This window comes from Lepidothrix coronata, unplaced genomic scaffold (assembly GCF_001604755.1).
Source record: "Lepidothrix coronata isolate B3197 unplaced genomic scaffold, Lepidothrix_coronata-1.0 Scaffold93, whole genome shotgun sequence".
Taxonomy (NCBI): Eukaryota; Metazoa; Chordata; class Aves; order Passeriformes; family Pipridae; genus Lepidothrix; species Lepidothrix coronata.
The window spans coordinates 1,546,976-1,562,820 of record NW_016690273.1 but is presented as its reverse complement, the minus strand read 5'-3'; the positions used below and the strand labels follow the sequence as shown (position 1 = coordinate 1,562,820).

General features: G+C 43.5%; 1 protein-coding gene across 1 annotated transcript in view; it reads left to right on the top strand.

Moving 5' to 3' along the window:
• FCHSD2 (FCH and double SH3 domains 2) overlaps positions 1-15,845 on the top strand; it is a 113,506-nt gene that overhangs the window by 85,726 nt on the left and 11,935 nt on the right. Inside the window, exons 10-12 of the mRNA XM_017821881.1 lie at positions 3,852-3,968; positions 5,024-5,128; positions 15,365-15,526. Coding sequence (XP_017677370.1) covers positions 3,852-3,968; positions 5,024-5,128; positions 15,365-15,526 — 384 coding nt within the window. The remainder of the gene's footprint in view (positions 1-3,851; positions 3,969-5,023; positions 5,129-15,364; positions 15,527-15,845) is intronic.

The following is a 15,845-nucleotide window of genomic DNA, read 5'->3' as shown; positions in this document are numbered from 1 at the left end:
ATCCCCCCTGAAGGAAAGGGATATTTATTAATTCCCTGGAAACGCAGGGTGTGGAAAACGTGCCGTCCCCACGCTCACAGATAAGAACAGGGCAAAAGAGAAAGGAAATTCAGCAGCTTTTCTCCGTTTCCTGCTTGGAAAAGCTGCTTTTTCCTTCATCCAGGAGAGAAAATGAGCCAGAAAAATGACATAAAACGTGTCCCTGGAGCGGGAGGGGAATGGCCCCAAAAAGCTGATGCTCTGTTTTTGAGGCCTTTTTCCTGTTTTTCGTCCCTGGTTTCCCCTGGATGTTCCAGATCCCGAGGTTTTCTTGGAGCGCGTGAGGAAAAGCTGGGGCCCAACTGATTTGTATCACGAAAACAATCTTTTTCCCATTGTAATTTGCACAAAAACACCTCAGGAAGATGAGGGGAAAGTTTTGCAGTTCCCCCCCCCCTCATTATTTTGCAGATTTTGGGTGGATTGTGAGAAAAAGGATGAATTTCCCCTCACTGTCATACACAGAATATATTGAATTGCTCAGCTGCTTCTATGAGGCAATTTTGTATAAATTACATAAATATACTTTAAAAAAGGCCTGTATTTCTGTGTTTAGAGTGATCTCTTTAATACCAGAACAGACTGGGTTAAAGTACAACTTTTTTGAGGCTAAATGTATTAAAAAATAAAGATATTATTTAATTTTACCAGTCTTTTTATACCAGAATACACTGGTTTTAAATGTAACTTTTTTGAAGCTAAATCTATTTTAAAAATAAGTTCTTATTTAGTATTATTATTTTTTCAATACTAGAACAGATTGGTTATAAGTTTAACCTTTTTGAAGCAAAATATATATGAACAATAAGTTATTGTATCGTTTTATCAATCTTTTAATACCAGAACAGACTGGCTTTAAGTATAACCTTTTTGAAGCTAAATATGTATTAAAAATAAAGTTAGTATTTAATTTTATAAATCTGTAAATTATTAGGAGTTTTTGCTGAGGAGAAATTCAGCCATTCAGGGAAAGAAATTACCTAAAATGTGAGTCAGGCGAGCTCACTCTGGGCTAAATTAAATGCAGTTAGTTCTACAGTAAGAGACTAAAACAAGCCCTAAACTTGGCTCATGATTTTGCTAAAACTGCTTAGTTTAGCTGTGAATTGTGTGAAAAATGTCATGTGTGTTCCTCCCTCCTCCCAAAAGTGTTGCTTTGCAGCCTTGGCATGAAAACCTCTTGTTTTCACCTCTTTAAAGGAAATGCCTGATTTTTATCCCTGTTTTATGTTGGCCCTTTGCATGCAAGAAATCTTTTCCTGCTTTTTGCCTCTGTCAAAGTGATTTTTATGTGGGTTTTTTTTTAGGCTTCGGCCTCAAAAATCGAGAAAAAAAAATAAAGAACGTTGAGGCTCAAAAACCAAGGGTTTTTTTGTTTTTTTTTTCACTTTTAAGACAGCACATGTCCAGATATAACTGACAAATAAAAGCACAGGCTGGGTTTGCAACTTCTGCACCTGCAACAACATTCCAGACAAAACTGGAGGAGGGACACGTGTTTGCAGACTAAATTCGTGTGTTAATTTAAGCAACAGCATTGCTGCCTCTCAGCTTTTGAGCTGCCTGGAGCCATCCAGCCCTTTCTCTTGGGTTCCTGATTGAATTTTTAGCACTAAACACTGTTTTCAGTGTAATGCAAGCCCGGAGGGAGCAGCAGAATGTCCAGCTATGTTTAGCTGGGGCATTTTTTGGCTCTTCCCTCATTCCTTGGCCGCGGGGAGTGGGTTTGGTTTCCCTCTTTTTTGGAAGAGGTTAAATTGAGGCACTGGCCATGTTGCCACCACTGAGTTCCAGTCCTGAAAACACTTAAGCATGAGCTTAATTTAGTAAATCAGATCAAGAGCAGATTCTTCAGTTCCCCACCTTCTTCCCTTCAGTTTTGATGTCTGGAGGATAAACCTGGTTTAGCTCCTTTGTTCTCACCTATTTAAATGCCAGCTGGGTTTTCATTCCTTGTTTGATGTCCCCCTTGCCCTGAGGGTTCAGACTTCCCAGATTATCCTTGAATCCATCCTGCTTTTCCATGCCAGCCACCTCCTAGTGCTCCTCTGCTTTCAGGTTCCTCCACAGCCTCCTGAAGTGGCAGCAGCTTCTTGTACAGGTCAGGTGAAGTCAAGTCCCTCCCAGCCATGGATTCAGGGAGCATTCCAGGTCCTGAGGGCTTTGAAACTGTTCTCAGCCAGGTATCCAGACTGGGCTTTTCCACTGGCTTGTCCAGCTTAGGAGAAGAAAATGAGCTGCTGAGTAGGAGCAGGATGAATGGGAACTTTGGAAATTCCTGATGAGATGTTTTATGAGGTGGTTTATAGGATTCTGCTCAAGATTGCAGCTGTTGAGAGTCAGGTAGAAGCTGTGGGAGAAGCTGTACAATAACCTGGGAATAAACTGAGGTCCAGTGTTATCTCAAGGATGGGATGTGAATAAATCCATGTGTTTGTCCTGTTGAAGTTTTGCAATGGTGAGGTAATTAAAGAGGTCAGTAATGAAGGAATGGGATTCTATAAATCCACCTCAATAAAAGCAGGTAAAAGCAAACTTAGTAATTAAATTGAGGGGATGGGTGAAGAGATCTTCACCTGCAGCTTCACCTTCCTACCTGTTCATTCCAGAGCCGCCCACATGCTTGTAACCCTCCTCCTCTTCTGGGCTGCCCTACCCCTTGTCCAACAACTTCTTCTACTTCAAAAACTACCATAAATATGAGTTTTGTGGTTCTGTCCCACTCCAGTGGGTGAACTCCATGGGAATGGTTGTTTCTGGCTTTGACATCAAATATTTGGAAATCTTCCAATGGGTTGGAAAAGCCTCTAGGGTGGTTTTTTTGGTCACCGTGATCAACAAGGGGGTGCTGCCTCCCCTTAACCCCTCCTCTGATGTGGTGGAGTCCCCATCCCTGGAGGGATTTAAAATCCATGTGGATGTGGCACTCAGGGCCATGAGTTAGTGGTGGTCTTGGCAGTGCTGGGGAAAGGTTGGACTCAATGATCTTGGAGGGTTTTTCCAACCCAAATGATTCCATAATAAATGCACTGGGTAGTGCAGTTATGGAAATGACAGATTGGGAATTACTTCAGTCATTACATACTGAGAAATCTTCAGACTTCCAGGCAGGTTCTGTTCCATCTGTAGACAGGAGAGAACTACTCATCTTCCTTCAGCTGGAATTTCTTCAGGGGGAGAATTACTAAGAACGAGCCTAAATGGCCCATTGGATCACACAGAACCTTTCATCTTTAGGAACAAATCCTTCCCTGGGAGGGTGGGCAGGCCCTGGCACAGGTTTTCCAGAGAAGCTGTGGCTGCCCCATCCCTGGAAGTGTCCAAGGTCAGGTTGGAGCAACCTGGGCTAGTGGGAGGTGTCCCTGCCTGTGGCAGGGATGGGACTGGATGAGCTTTAAGGTCCCTTCCAACCCAAACCATTCTGTGGTCTTTGCTTCCTGTAACGATTTTTACCTCAGAAATCAGGTGAATCCTTGGATATTTATTCTTTATCTCTTGGATTTGGTGGATGGCTGTGCCTGTATTTCTGTTGGATTCACTGTGGCTGTCTGTCATTGCAGTAGAGCTGTGGTTGTGTCCATTGTCACACTGATGCCCCTGAAACTCTTGTGAATTCCTGGGAGCTTTGATTTGCATTTTCCACGGCCTGGTCCCATCCCAAAATCCAGTGCAGTTGTTTTGCTTGTGTCCTCGTTGTTTCATATGAAACAAGACTGATAAACATAAAGTTATCCTGTATGGAAACACCATTTTCCCCACAGAGCTTCCCCCTGGGGCTGTGTCAGGACTCATTCCCTCGTTTTCTGTTCCAGAGTCGACAACTGGAATCGGAAACTGGAACGACTGAGGAGCACAGTCTGAACAAGGAGGCTCGGAAATGGGCCACCAGGGTGGCCAGGGAGCACAAAAACATCGTCCACAGCCAGAGGGTAGGTGGGGGACACTCTGTACACAGGGATTTGGGGCATGAAGGAGGGGCACAAGGGATTATTTCTGTCCTGTCCCCCCTCCATGCCATTTTCATCCCAGCCTTTCTTGGTTTGCAGCTCCTCAGGCTTTGTCGTTGTGTTTTGTTATTCCCATGGGAACCTGAAATCAGAGCTGCTGCTTTTTACTGCAAGTGCCCACCCTCCCCCTGCTCAAATTAAACTTTCAGGGATTCCCTTATCTCCCTGGGATTCTCCTACCTCCACTCTCTCATGTATTTATTACCCATGTTCATTTAGGGATCACAAGTCTTTTCAACACCGGGAAAATCCATGAGTAGTGTGCACTTTAAATCTAATCTGAAGGAATAAAATCGTGTATTGATGAATTTATTTCTACCTCTTTGGCTTAGAAGAACCCGGGGCTGTGTTTGGCAGCCTAACTGGGGCATCAGATATTTTGAAAAAGGACAAAAGTTCTTTGCTTTTCCTCCGAAAGGCAGCCAGGGAGGAGTGTGTTGTGTTGTTACCATACTCTGCCTCATTTCCCAAACATTCCTACAGTTCCCACCCCAAGTGGAGCATCAGCTGCAGAAAAACAACGTCCAAAATGCTCTGACATCTCTAAAAAATGTTATGACACTTGGTCTAGTGGAAGGTGTCCCTGCCCATGGGAGGGAGTTGGAACAGGATGATCCTTAAGGGTCCCTCCCAACCCAAACTCTGGGATTCTACATTCCTGACATAAATATGCAGCAACATATCCCTTTCAAATATGGAATTACCAACCTATAGATGAGTCGGTTCCTACCACAATCTGATGTTTTGGTGGAGATCTGGAAGCCTTCCCCTAAGTGGAATGTCCATGTGAAATTCTGTGCTCTCAGGTGCTGTTTTCCCTTGTCCATCACCTTTTTTTTTCCCAGTGATGGCCCATTGCCTATAATTGAACAGTAATTGTTGGGAATATTTATCCTTGTAAATAATAACCATTATAAATATTTATCCTGGGAGCGTTTTGCTGGTGTTGACTCCAGGTGTTTCCCTGTTCCTGGCAGACCCTGGAGGAGCTGGAATGCCACGGGCCCGTGATGTCCGAGCAGAGCCGAGCAGAACTGGAGCAGAAAATAGACGAAGCCAGAGAGAGCATCCGCAAGGCTGAGGTGAGCAGGGAATTCCCTGGGAGAGATTTGTGTCCCAGCTCATCTAGTTTTGGTGGTGGGACTGTAAACTGAAGCATCAGAAATCAGGGAATTTTAAGATGCCGGTTTTTTTCCATCGTTTCATCCTTGTCAAAGCGTGGAATGAACTCGATGACGGGCTCCAGAGCAGAAGAGGGATGTTCAAAACACCTCCTGATGATGAGTGATTGCACTTGCTGCGTTTGCCACTCTCGTGCAAAGGTCAAGGAGCTCTATATTTAGGGGCTTTATCTTAAACAAGAGGAAAAACAACCTCGAGTCTGCAAGTTTCCCTCTGCTCGGAGGGAATTAATACCAGCAGAGGTGATAGTCATATCCCTGTCTTGATGTGTTTTCTTCTGGTGTGCTTCTGCTGTAGTTGGGTTTTGGTAGGACAATTCAGAATGTTGACGGGAAAACATCAGAAATAATCCTTGTATCTCTTTCTGCTTTCCTGGGAGGTGTTTTGAAAACGTTGAAGAGGTTTATGAGACTCGCTGGGGGTTAAGAAACACTCAGGAAAAGATAAACCAGCTCCCTACTTGGCTGCCAGTGCTGGGTTAGTGCAGGTGAACTGTTTTCATGGCCAGTGATTCGAAAACTCTTATTTCAGGCACCAGGAACTAATCTGTTGCTTTTTGGATGAGTGAGTTGCTTAATTAAAACTGTAGAGCAAACCTAATTGTTTCAGTGAAGCGCTTCTCATACCTCAGAGTACCTGAGGTAATTAGGAATGTGATTTACAGTTGAAGAGGTTGGGAAATACAGGGGGAAATTATTCCTCCTCCTGGTGGGAGAAACACTAAGCTCCCTTTTTAAATATGCTGAACCAAAAACCTAAACCCAACAAAAAGTGGTTTAAAAACCTATTTTGAGTAAATTGTTTCCAACAGGCTTTGAAATACTTCATTCTCTGTGTGTGTGTATATATAAATATATATATAATGATTAGTTATAGTTAATTATTAAATATGCAAGGGCAGGGAGCACAAGAATGCAAGATAAGAGCAGCAGCAAGAAATAAAATCAGGATTAGAAGTTGCCCAGGAGAAGGTTCTCCCATCAAAATATTATGAAAGGTCCAAATGAAATCAGTCTGGAACTGAAGTGCCAGAGGGTGGAAGGAAAGTGCCAGGAAGCAGAAGTTTTATATAAATAAACATGAATTATTTTCTCCCAGAGATGTGTTACAGCTCATACAGCCAAATACTGTATTTTCCTGGTTTTCCAGTGTGTTGAAAACCATTCCTTACCTTCCTCATTTTTAACACATTCTGTTTTATTTATATATTGATTGATTGATTGATTGATTTACATTTAACAGTTCTGTTTCACAGCAGAATTCAGGGCAAATGCCAAGTGACTGAGTCTGGGACTCAGTGACTGGGGGATTTTTACTGACTTCTCTCTCCTCTGATCCAGATTTTCTGCTGCATATTTTAAAGTCCTGAAGTTATCCCTGAGTTTTTGGGATGGCAGGTCCCACTTTGTGGGACTTTTCTGTATTGCCACCACAGTTATTTATAATATAAAATTGTTTATTTTTGTAAGATAAGCCAGTAAGTGAATTCAGGGAGCTTTTTTTTTACTTCCACTTAGGAATGGCTTTTTCTTTAAGCCTCAGCCCCTGTTAGTCCCCACCTCTCTAAGCCTGAGTTCAAGACCAGTGATTAGACAAGAGATTTTTACACATATAAAATCTCAGAGAAGAAGAAACTAAGCTTTGCTTTAAAACCTTTCCTTTGGTAATGCAGGGATGATTCTTTCCAGCCTGTAAAACCAGACATTGCTGCGTGTTTAAGTGCAGCTGATGAAGTTGGAATTGCTGAGGGTTGGGGAGGGGAATGATATTTGTGGGAGAAGTTCCCGTTGGGTATTTGGGGTGTAGGGAGGGTGGGGAATTGTCCTTTCCCTGTCCTGCTGCACCACGTTTGGGTCAAGGAGCTGCAGCTGGTGAGTAAAGCAGAGCAAAGAGACCCTGATTTAGTTCAGTGCCTCCAAAAGGTGGATTTCAGGATCATGAGGAGGGCTGGAAGGTTTCTGGAGGGGTGGCAGGAGTCAACAGCCAGTTATTGGAATTAAGGAGACAGATTTTCCCACACTTCCTGTTCCTCAGAAAAAGAGGACTGGGAAAGTGGAATAAGAGAGGTTACACAGGTTTTGTTCCAGGTTGATGTTTCTAATTCAGGAAATAAATCGAGGGGGGGGAAAAACAAGTCCCCCAGCCAAGGCCAGAAGTGTTTTCTGGGTCACATTTTGGAAGGTGTTTTACTCCTACCTGGGACAGCCCAGGGGAATTCCCCCTGGAACACTCTCCAGTTCCTTCTCACCTTCTCACATCAAACCTTAACCGCCTGCAGGACTTGGTGCTGCTGCTGCTCTTGGGAAGAGTCATTATTTTGTTTTTAAAGGATCTATGTGTTCCATTAGTGCTTGGAAAACACTTGCTGAGTGTTATTTCATCCCAGAGGTGTTCTCCCATCTTCCTTTTGGGGTATTTTTTTTGTATTCTTCTCTTTAAATGCTTATTCTTTTTACAGGAATTTTGATGTCTGGGGTAACCTGCCTGTTCTATTTTGGCTTCTTACTCTGCTCCTTGGTGTTTTTTCCTTTGCAAATCCCCTCTCTTCCTCCTTTTCTTTCCTCATCATTCCTGAAGGGGAAGATAAATTCACGAGCACGTTGGGATTAAATTCTGCCTTTCTTCTGGCAAAGCTGTGTTGGTCATCGCTAGACATTTCCACTTGTTTTTCCCTGAGGAATTTTATATCCTTGACAGATCTCTCTGGTGCCAGAAGACAGCAGGTTCAGGATGAGCTGAGCCAGGACCTTTTGGGGAGGATTTATGGGCTTTCCCCAGGGTGTTTTTGGGCACAGATGTGCTCATCTCATTTTCCTCTTCCTTGGAGACCCTGAATCCACTAAAATCCAACCCCTGGGAATAACTCAGGATCCGTAGCATACTTATAACTCATGGATTTACTGGTGTAAATGTGTTAGGTTTAGTTTGTGATGGTGAAATTTGGAAGCACAGCAAAGAAATCAAGTAAAAGTGGATCAGGATCAAGAGATGTTACAGAAACTCAAGTTTTTGGTTTTAAAAGGTGCCTGAACATAAAACCTCAGTGGGTTATCCCTGATTTTTGTCTCCCTGGGATAAGGAGGTATTTTTCCTTGTGATGTTTCAGTGGAACAAACTCCTTGGTTAAAGTTTGGGGAAAATGAGGACTTCCAGCAGAGTGTTCCTGTGCAGTTGGTACAGGGCAGATGTGACTGGGACTGAGAACCAGAACACACATTTCCTTCTGAAAAACAGACAGTTTGGGGTTGTTGAAGGTTTTTTTTATTGTCTTGCTGGCTTGATTTTGGAGAAGCTGTTGGAATAATGTGAGATTATGACTGGTAATACCTCTGGCACTGACAGAACAGTAAAATTGATATTAATTAGGAGAGTTTAGATCTAGAGAAACTCTACCACTGCTGTGGGCTTGGATAAAGACAAGCACTGAGAGCAGAAGGTGCTTGTTCAGATTGAAGGCAGCACAATTCAAGCATCATTTGGAAAGGAAATCAGTGAAGAAAATTTAGAATTGATACTGAAATTGAATTTGGAAAAACTGATAATTTGGGAAAATCAACCGTTCTTGCAGCTCCTTTGCACTCACTCATCCAGCTCAGGTAACTGAACCAGAGCTTGGGTGTTTTAAGCTTTGATTTTTGTGGCAGCAGGAAGGAAGGAATCGAACTTTCCATTCCTCCACAGCCTGGATCCCTTTATTTTTCAGCTGCTGGGGACAAAAATGTCCTGATCTGTGCTGTGGAAATAGGGAAAACACAAGGTGAAGCTTTCTAGAATGCTCCTTTCCTTTCTCCAGGATGGTGGGAGGTTTCCCATTTGCTCTCCCTTTGCTCAGGAAAGGTCTTGGGGCCTCCACAGCAATTAATCCTGTTTGCACTTCATTATATTTTGTCTCATCAGTTGTTCATCTACAAGTCTCAGGAGAGTGTTTGGACCAGATTAGGCTTGGTTAAGACTCATCAAGGTGCTGTTTGCTGGGTTTGATTAGTTCAGAGGCAAAAGGGCCATTTTTAGTGGTGCTTGGAGGGCTGTTTTCTCCCTCTGCCTTATATCTGGGATATTTATTGCTGGGCTGTGCTGACAGTTGTGTTGCTGGCTGAGCTCCTGGGCTGGCTGAGGCTCTGGGTTATGAATCACACCCAGCCTGTGGTCCTGCTGCATCTCCAGCAGATGTGGTTCCATCTCATCCTGCCTTTGCTGTGTGTGCTCTGCACTGAAACATTCACCTGCAGGGATGGTGTCACTCCCTGCTCACAAAAAATGGGAGAAAAGCAAATTCCATGTGCTTCAGGAAAAGAAATGAAATGGGAGCACAGAATCACGGAATAGGGTGGGTTGGGAAGGACCTTCAGGAAAGGTCCTGAAAGTCCTTTTTGCTCAGCAGACACTAATGGGACAAGGGAGAGTGGTTTTAAATTGAGAGAGAGGAGGTTTAGGTGGGATATTGGGAAGGAATTCCTGGCTGGGAGGGTGGGGAGGCCCTGGCCCAGGTTGCCCAGAGAAGCTGTGGCTGCCCCATCCCTGGGAGTGTCCAAGGGCAGGTTGGGCTTGAGGCAATGGACTCCTTTTGGTAAAGGATCAGGAGTTAGACTGGGGTACAAATATATTGATTGGCTTGTTTTATAGATTTTGGGTTTGTTTTCGTTCAGTTCTTTTTTGAAAGGTGAATTCCACTGGAAATCCAGCTCAGTTCCATGAACCTGGGGTTCAAATGCAGTGTAATTTATTTCACAGTCATTCAGGTGCTGGGCTTTGAGGGGGTCTCTAGTCCAACCTCTGCTTAAATCTCCCTCATGTTTTTGTTTATGAACATCCAAAACATTTTTCACTATATTCAGAAACACTGTTTATTCCCAGGACCGCAGAGAAATGTGCTAATAAGAGTTTACATCATACATTTTATATACATTGCTTTTTCTATTTACAGATTTGGGATGATTTCCATTCAGCCCATTACCAGTAGCCTGGGAATCACTTCCTAAACCCTACAAATCCAGCACTGCTCCCATCTATTCTCTGTCTCCTTCCATTTAAACCCTACAAATCCAACACTGCTCCCATCTATTCTGTCCCCTTCCACTTCCTAAACCCTACAAATCCAGCACTGCTCCCATCTATTCTCTGTCTCCTTCCACTTAAACCCTACAAATCCAACACTGCTCCCAACTATTCTCCATCTCCTTCCACTTCCTAAACCCTACAAATCCAATGCTGCTCCCAACTATTCTCCATCTCCTTCCATTTAAACCCTACAAATCCAACACTGCTCCCAACTATTCTCCATCTCCTTCCATTTAAACCCTACAAATCCAACACTGCTCCCAACTATTCTCCATCTCCTTCCCCACCAACTGCTTTCCCTTTTTAGGGATTTTTAATGTTTTATTTGCCTGAGCTTGGGAAAAATCCATCTGCCAGTCCCTGCGGTTGGACTCTTCTCCAGGAACAGCTTCCCCTCTGTTTTCTTAACCTTGGAATTCACTCTTATCTGTGTCAGGGTTTCATTTCCTCTTTGCCTCCTCTGATTTCACTCCATGCAGGATATTTAGCATATAAATGAACTCACTGGAATATCTGCACAAGCCTCCTGCCGGTCCTCCCACTTAAAAAGCCACTCAGTGTTGTGTTGGAAAATGTCATTTATTAGTTCATTCCCCAGGATCCACATTTTGGGTGAGTCTGTTGGATAGGATTTATTTTTATGTTTTATTTTTTTTTGGTTGGGGTGGTTTTGGCATCGCTGACTTTCCATCCCAAACACCACCAAGGCAGTGAAAGTTGAATTTTGTGGATTAAACTCCTCATCCATCCCTATTTGAATAGCAGTGGACTCTGAATTGTGTGGAATAAGACTCACTTTGGGGTTGGAGGAATTCATGGCATTCCAAATTGGAATTTGAATTGTTTTTAAATAAAAGTGACTCGTAGTCACATTTATCTACCACTGAGCAAATAATTCCAAAATTGAAATGCTACATTGCTTTTCAAGAAGAGAATTATTTCATTTTAATAGCTTTTTCAGGTATTGGCCTAAAAATTTCAACTAAAAATGTTCCTAAATAGGGACAAAAATAAAAATAACGTCTTCCCAGAATGTTTTACCAAAACCTTTCCATGTTTCTTCCTTCTTGGCTAAAACAATTTGCCAGATGAGTGTCCAGCCACTTGGGTTTAGTTGTGGCAGTCCATGATCCCAAACTAAATGATCCCAAGATTCTCTGATTTTGTGATGTTCTTCCTGCCACTAGAAAAATATGGACTAAATATATTATATATAAATATAAAAAAAATTTATATATAAATATATACCAGTTGAATAAAATATTTCTCACAGAAGATGCTTTAGGTCCACTTGTAATCCTAATTAATTATCTGAATAAGCTCATTAAATATAAAATAAATAATTCTGAATTCTTCGGGAGGAAAAAAAAACCCTGGGCAAGGCACTGGGGTTGTTCTGCACCCTGGAAATCAAATGAAAAGATCAAATAAAGCAACTCTGTTCTCCAGAAAATGTATCTAAAACTGGTTTTAACAATCCTAAACCAAAATTTGGGGTGACTTTAGATCAGCTTTGCTGGATTTTTGGGTTTGCTTTTGACCCCAACACTTTTTAAAAGGCTTTGAAAACTATGTGTTTGGGGGATGGAAAAGAACCACTTGGGTTTTTTCCTGGGAACAGGGAACAGCTCTGGAGGATTTTCTTGCTGGGTTTCATTTTGCTTCCAGAGCAGTTGTTTATCTTCATCTTGTCTAAGCTGTGGGTCTCAAACCTTTGCTTAATTAAGGCTGGAACAGTAAATAAACAAAATTATTCCTTCTTCCATGGAGAGCAACGAAAGGTATGTGAGAGGCAGATAACAGTGTTTATATTTTTGAAAACTTTGGGGTTGTTGTTGGTTTTTTTTCCCCCTTTCATCTTCTCCAAACCTCCCACCAGCAAAGGGCAAAAAACCAGCTCAGAGAAGCAGGAACCCCCCAGAAGGGTAAATTTTGTGGGTGGCTCGTGGTTTGAAATCAGGGTAAAGACATCCCGGCATTTAATTATGAAATAATAATTGGGGATTGGGAATTGTAACCAGCAATTTCACTGGGAAAGAGGGAAATGTTGGTCCTGCAGGGAGGTTTAATAACAATGAACGTCGGGCAGCACCCGGAGCTGGGAGCCAGGGCTGGATTCCGGCATTCCTGGGCTTTGGAAACTCAGCTGCCTTCCTGGAATGCTCGGAATTGCTGGGAAAAAGAGTGATTTTAAATCTTTTCAGGTCTCTGAGCGTATGTCAGGGGAGGGCTCTGGGGCAAGAGGGACAGCACGTGTGGTGTGACAGCACGTTCCCGTTCCAGCGGGGGGGGGAAAGCAGGGATTGAAGGGATAAAATGGAAGTAGAGGATCTTTTTGAGGGAGCAGGGCTTTGGGAGTGGGTTGAGGCTTTTTTTAAGGGTGTTCATTGGTGTGGGTTTGCAGTGTAATCCAGACCTGGGATTTGTCAGAAAGCGGGATCATGGAATCCCAGACTGGTTTGGGCTGGGAGAGACCTTAAAGCTCATCCAGTTCCACACCCTTCCATGGGCAGGGACACCTCCCACTATCTCAGGTTGTTCCAAGCCTTGTCCATCCTGACCTTGAACACTTCCAGGGATGGGACAGTGCCAGTTTGCCACTGGAAACCTGAATCCCAGAGTCCTTGGGGTTGGAAAAGCCCTCCAGGATCGAGTCCAACCCAGCACTGCCAAGGCCACACTAAGCCAGGTTTAAATATGTTCCTGTGTGAGAAGCAGAGCAAAGTTTTAGACTAATAACAGGTATTTTTATTTTGATGTTTCATCTAGGTAGGAAGCTGTTAAATCTGGTCTAATTATTTAGGTAAAAATATAATCTCAGCTCATAAATAGCTTTCAAGTGCAGGCCTGACCTAATGCTGGTAAACTTTTATGGTTTGTCTGCAGTGGAATGAATCTCCAAACATTTGTGGTTTGGAACAAATATTTGTTGACTATTAAAACTACTGGGTGTAAACAGAGAAGGGGGAACTCCATTGGATTTGCTGAGTAAATTAAAATTAATTGAATTAAAGGCACAGTCAAGGATCTTGGAGCATCTTGTTTATTTTAGGCAGCAGGAGGATATATTTGACATGATAAATCTTACTCTTCTAGCTTACCTAATTTTTAAAAAATCACATTTTTTCTGAGCAGAATTAAGAAGAATATCTCTCAGAAGTGCTTTGATTGTTTGAATCAGGTTTAGAATCAAAGAGTTTTAAAGTGAAAATGGAGCCGTGTTTGGGGGTTCAGCTTAACAATAGTTGGAGTGATTTATTTTCTGACTTCTCAGTAGAAAGAGATGATTCTCTGATTCTGTAACAGCAACATGTGAAAACCAACGAAAATACCAGGATCGAAACCAAGGAAAATACCAGGATCATCTCAGTTCAACACAAATTTTTATATATATAGTAAGGATTTTGTGTAAGATTGTGACACCAACTGACATTTTAATTCACTGTACATGTATTTTTTCCATAGTCTGCTGTGCTTCAGCCACTACTGAAAAAGGAATTTCCCTCTAATTTTTGCCTGGATCCATCTGTTTTTCCTGGTTTTGCTTGGATTCCCAATGCTGCTGACAAGTTGGTGTGTCAGGACAGGCAGTGATGCTGAAGGAAGGGGCTTCTGATCCCCGTGGAAGGGACTGGAAGGGAGAGAAAGGACATGAAACTTTGCTAAAAATGGCCAGTGCTGTGAAAGGAAATGCAGGAAAAATTCCAGGCTGTGTCAGTTGTTTCCTCCAGCAGTGACTCACTGAGGGAATTTTGGGAAATCACTTGATTTTTGTTGCTCTGCTGAGCAAGTGCAGCGGGAGGGTGATGATAGAGCTGCACTGGACATAAATATCCTCAGATTTATTCCTGGGTTTCTCCTCCAGTTCTTTGAAATTCGGAATTTCTTGAAATTCTGAATTTCTTCATACTGCTCTTCCCATTGCTCCTTTTCAGGCTGATGAATAATTTGGATCAGGGTGGTGCTTTGCCATGGGTCTGTGCCCAGGATGCTGAAGTGAGCCCAGCTGTCAGAAAACCCCCCTTTTCGTGCAGTTCTGAAGACAAAACCCATGAAACTGTTTGTTGGAGCGGGATATTTATTTAATTTCGGACTTATTAACATCCTTTGTTTCCATAACAAAAGAAGTTTCCTGGGATCTCTGACGAGTGCTGATGGAAAAGAGTTGGTGGGTTTGTGTGTGTTTGTATCACATCGGGTTTATTGATGTTTTAGTCACCAGCTCACAGGGGCTGCACACTGGAGTATTTGAATTAATGTAATTAATTTAATTTAATGTTAGAAACCCTGGGATTTCTCTGGGTTGTCGTGCTTCAAAAATCCACTTGAGCCTGCGAATGAGGAGATTTAAACTCTGAGATGTTCTTTTAAAAACCCCAACCTGTGGAACCGGCTGGGCCCGGAGCTTTTACATCCCTAGAAAAACCATTCCCCGACTCTGGGCTCTGACCTGGCTGTGTTTGGGTGTTGTGCTGGTTTAAAGGTAAACTGGCAGGGGAAATGAACCCAACTCAGAAGAGAGATTATAAGTCAGAATAACAATTTAATAAAATAATACAATAAGTACGATCATACAGACAAACGATTGGTTTTAACCCACAAAACCCAAATGTATAACCCAGCACCCGGGGGCATGAACAGAGTGGTGTTCTTTGGGCGCCCTGAGTCCAAAGTAAAAGGAGAGGGGAAAACCTGTTGGTGAGAGTGCTGGTGCAGTCTGGTCGAGAGCGGTGATCTGCAGTCTCCCTCTGGATCCCACGAGTGGTTAAAAAAAGTCCCAAGACTCCAAGATTATATATCCTCCAGTTCAGGCAGGAATGCCTAGTACCTCCCTCAGGGTGGGGAGTTTCACAAAGGGTGTGAGGACAAGAGCATCCTCCTATCTCACAGGCCTCTTAACACCCAGTTTGTAGCCTGAGGAGTCAGGCTCTATGTGCAGATGGTGTAAATGCTCTATTGATAACAGTTTCTGGGCAATGGCATGGAAGGCTATAGAATACACAGTTTTGGGTTACACCTATACAGTGATGAGCTGGTCCCAGCTGTTCTAACTAGGACAGGTGTGTTTGTGCCCTCAGATCGTGAAGCTGAAGGCCGAGGCCCGGCTGGAGCTGCTCAAGCAGATCGGGGTGTCGGTGGACACGTGGCTCAGGAGCGCCATGAACCAGGTGATGGAGGAGCTGGAGAGCGAGCGCTGGGCCGGCCTGCCCTCGGCCCCCAGCAACGGCCCCGCGCACCTGGTACGTGGGGAACTTCTCCAGCGGCAACTCCGGACTTTGTGGGGGATGGAAAGAGGCCAGAGAGGCACCGGAGACGCTCTGAGGGCTGGAGCCAGGCTGGGAGAGCTGGGGGGGATCACCTGGAGAAGAGAAGGCTCCAGGGAGACCTGAGAGCCCCTTGCAGGGCCTAAAGGGGCTCCAGGAGATCTGGAGAGGGACTGGGGACAAGGCATGGAGGGACAGAACACAGGGAATGGCTTCCCACTGCCAGAGGGCAGGGAGAGATGGGATATTGTGAAGGAATTGTTGGCTGTGAGGGTGGGGAGGTGCTGGCACAGGT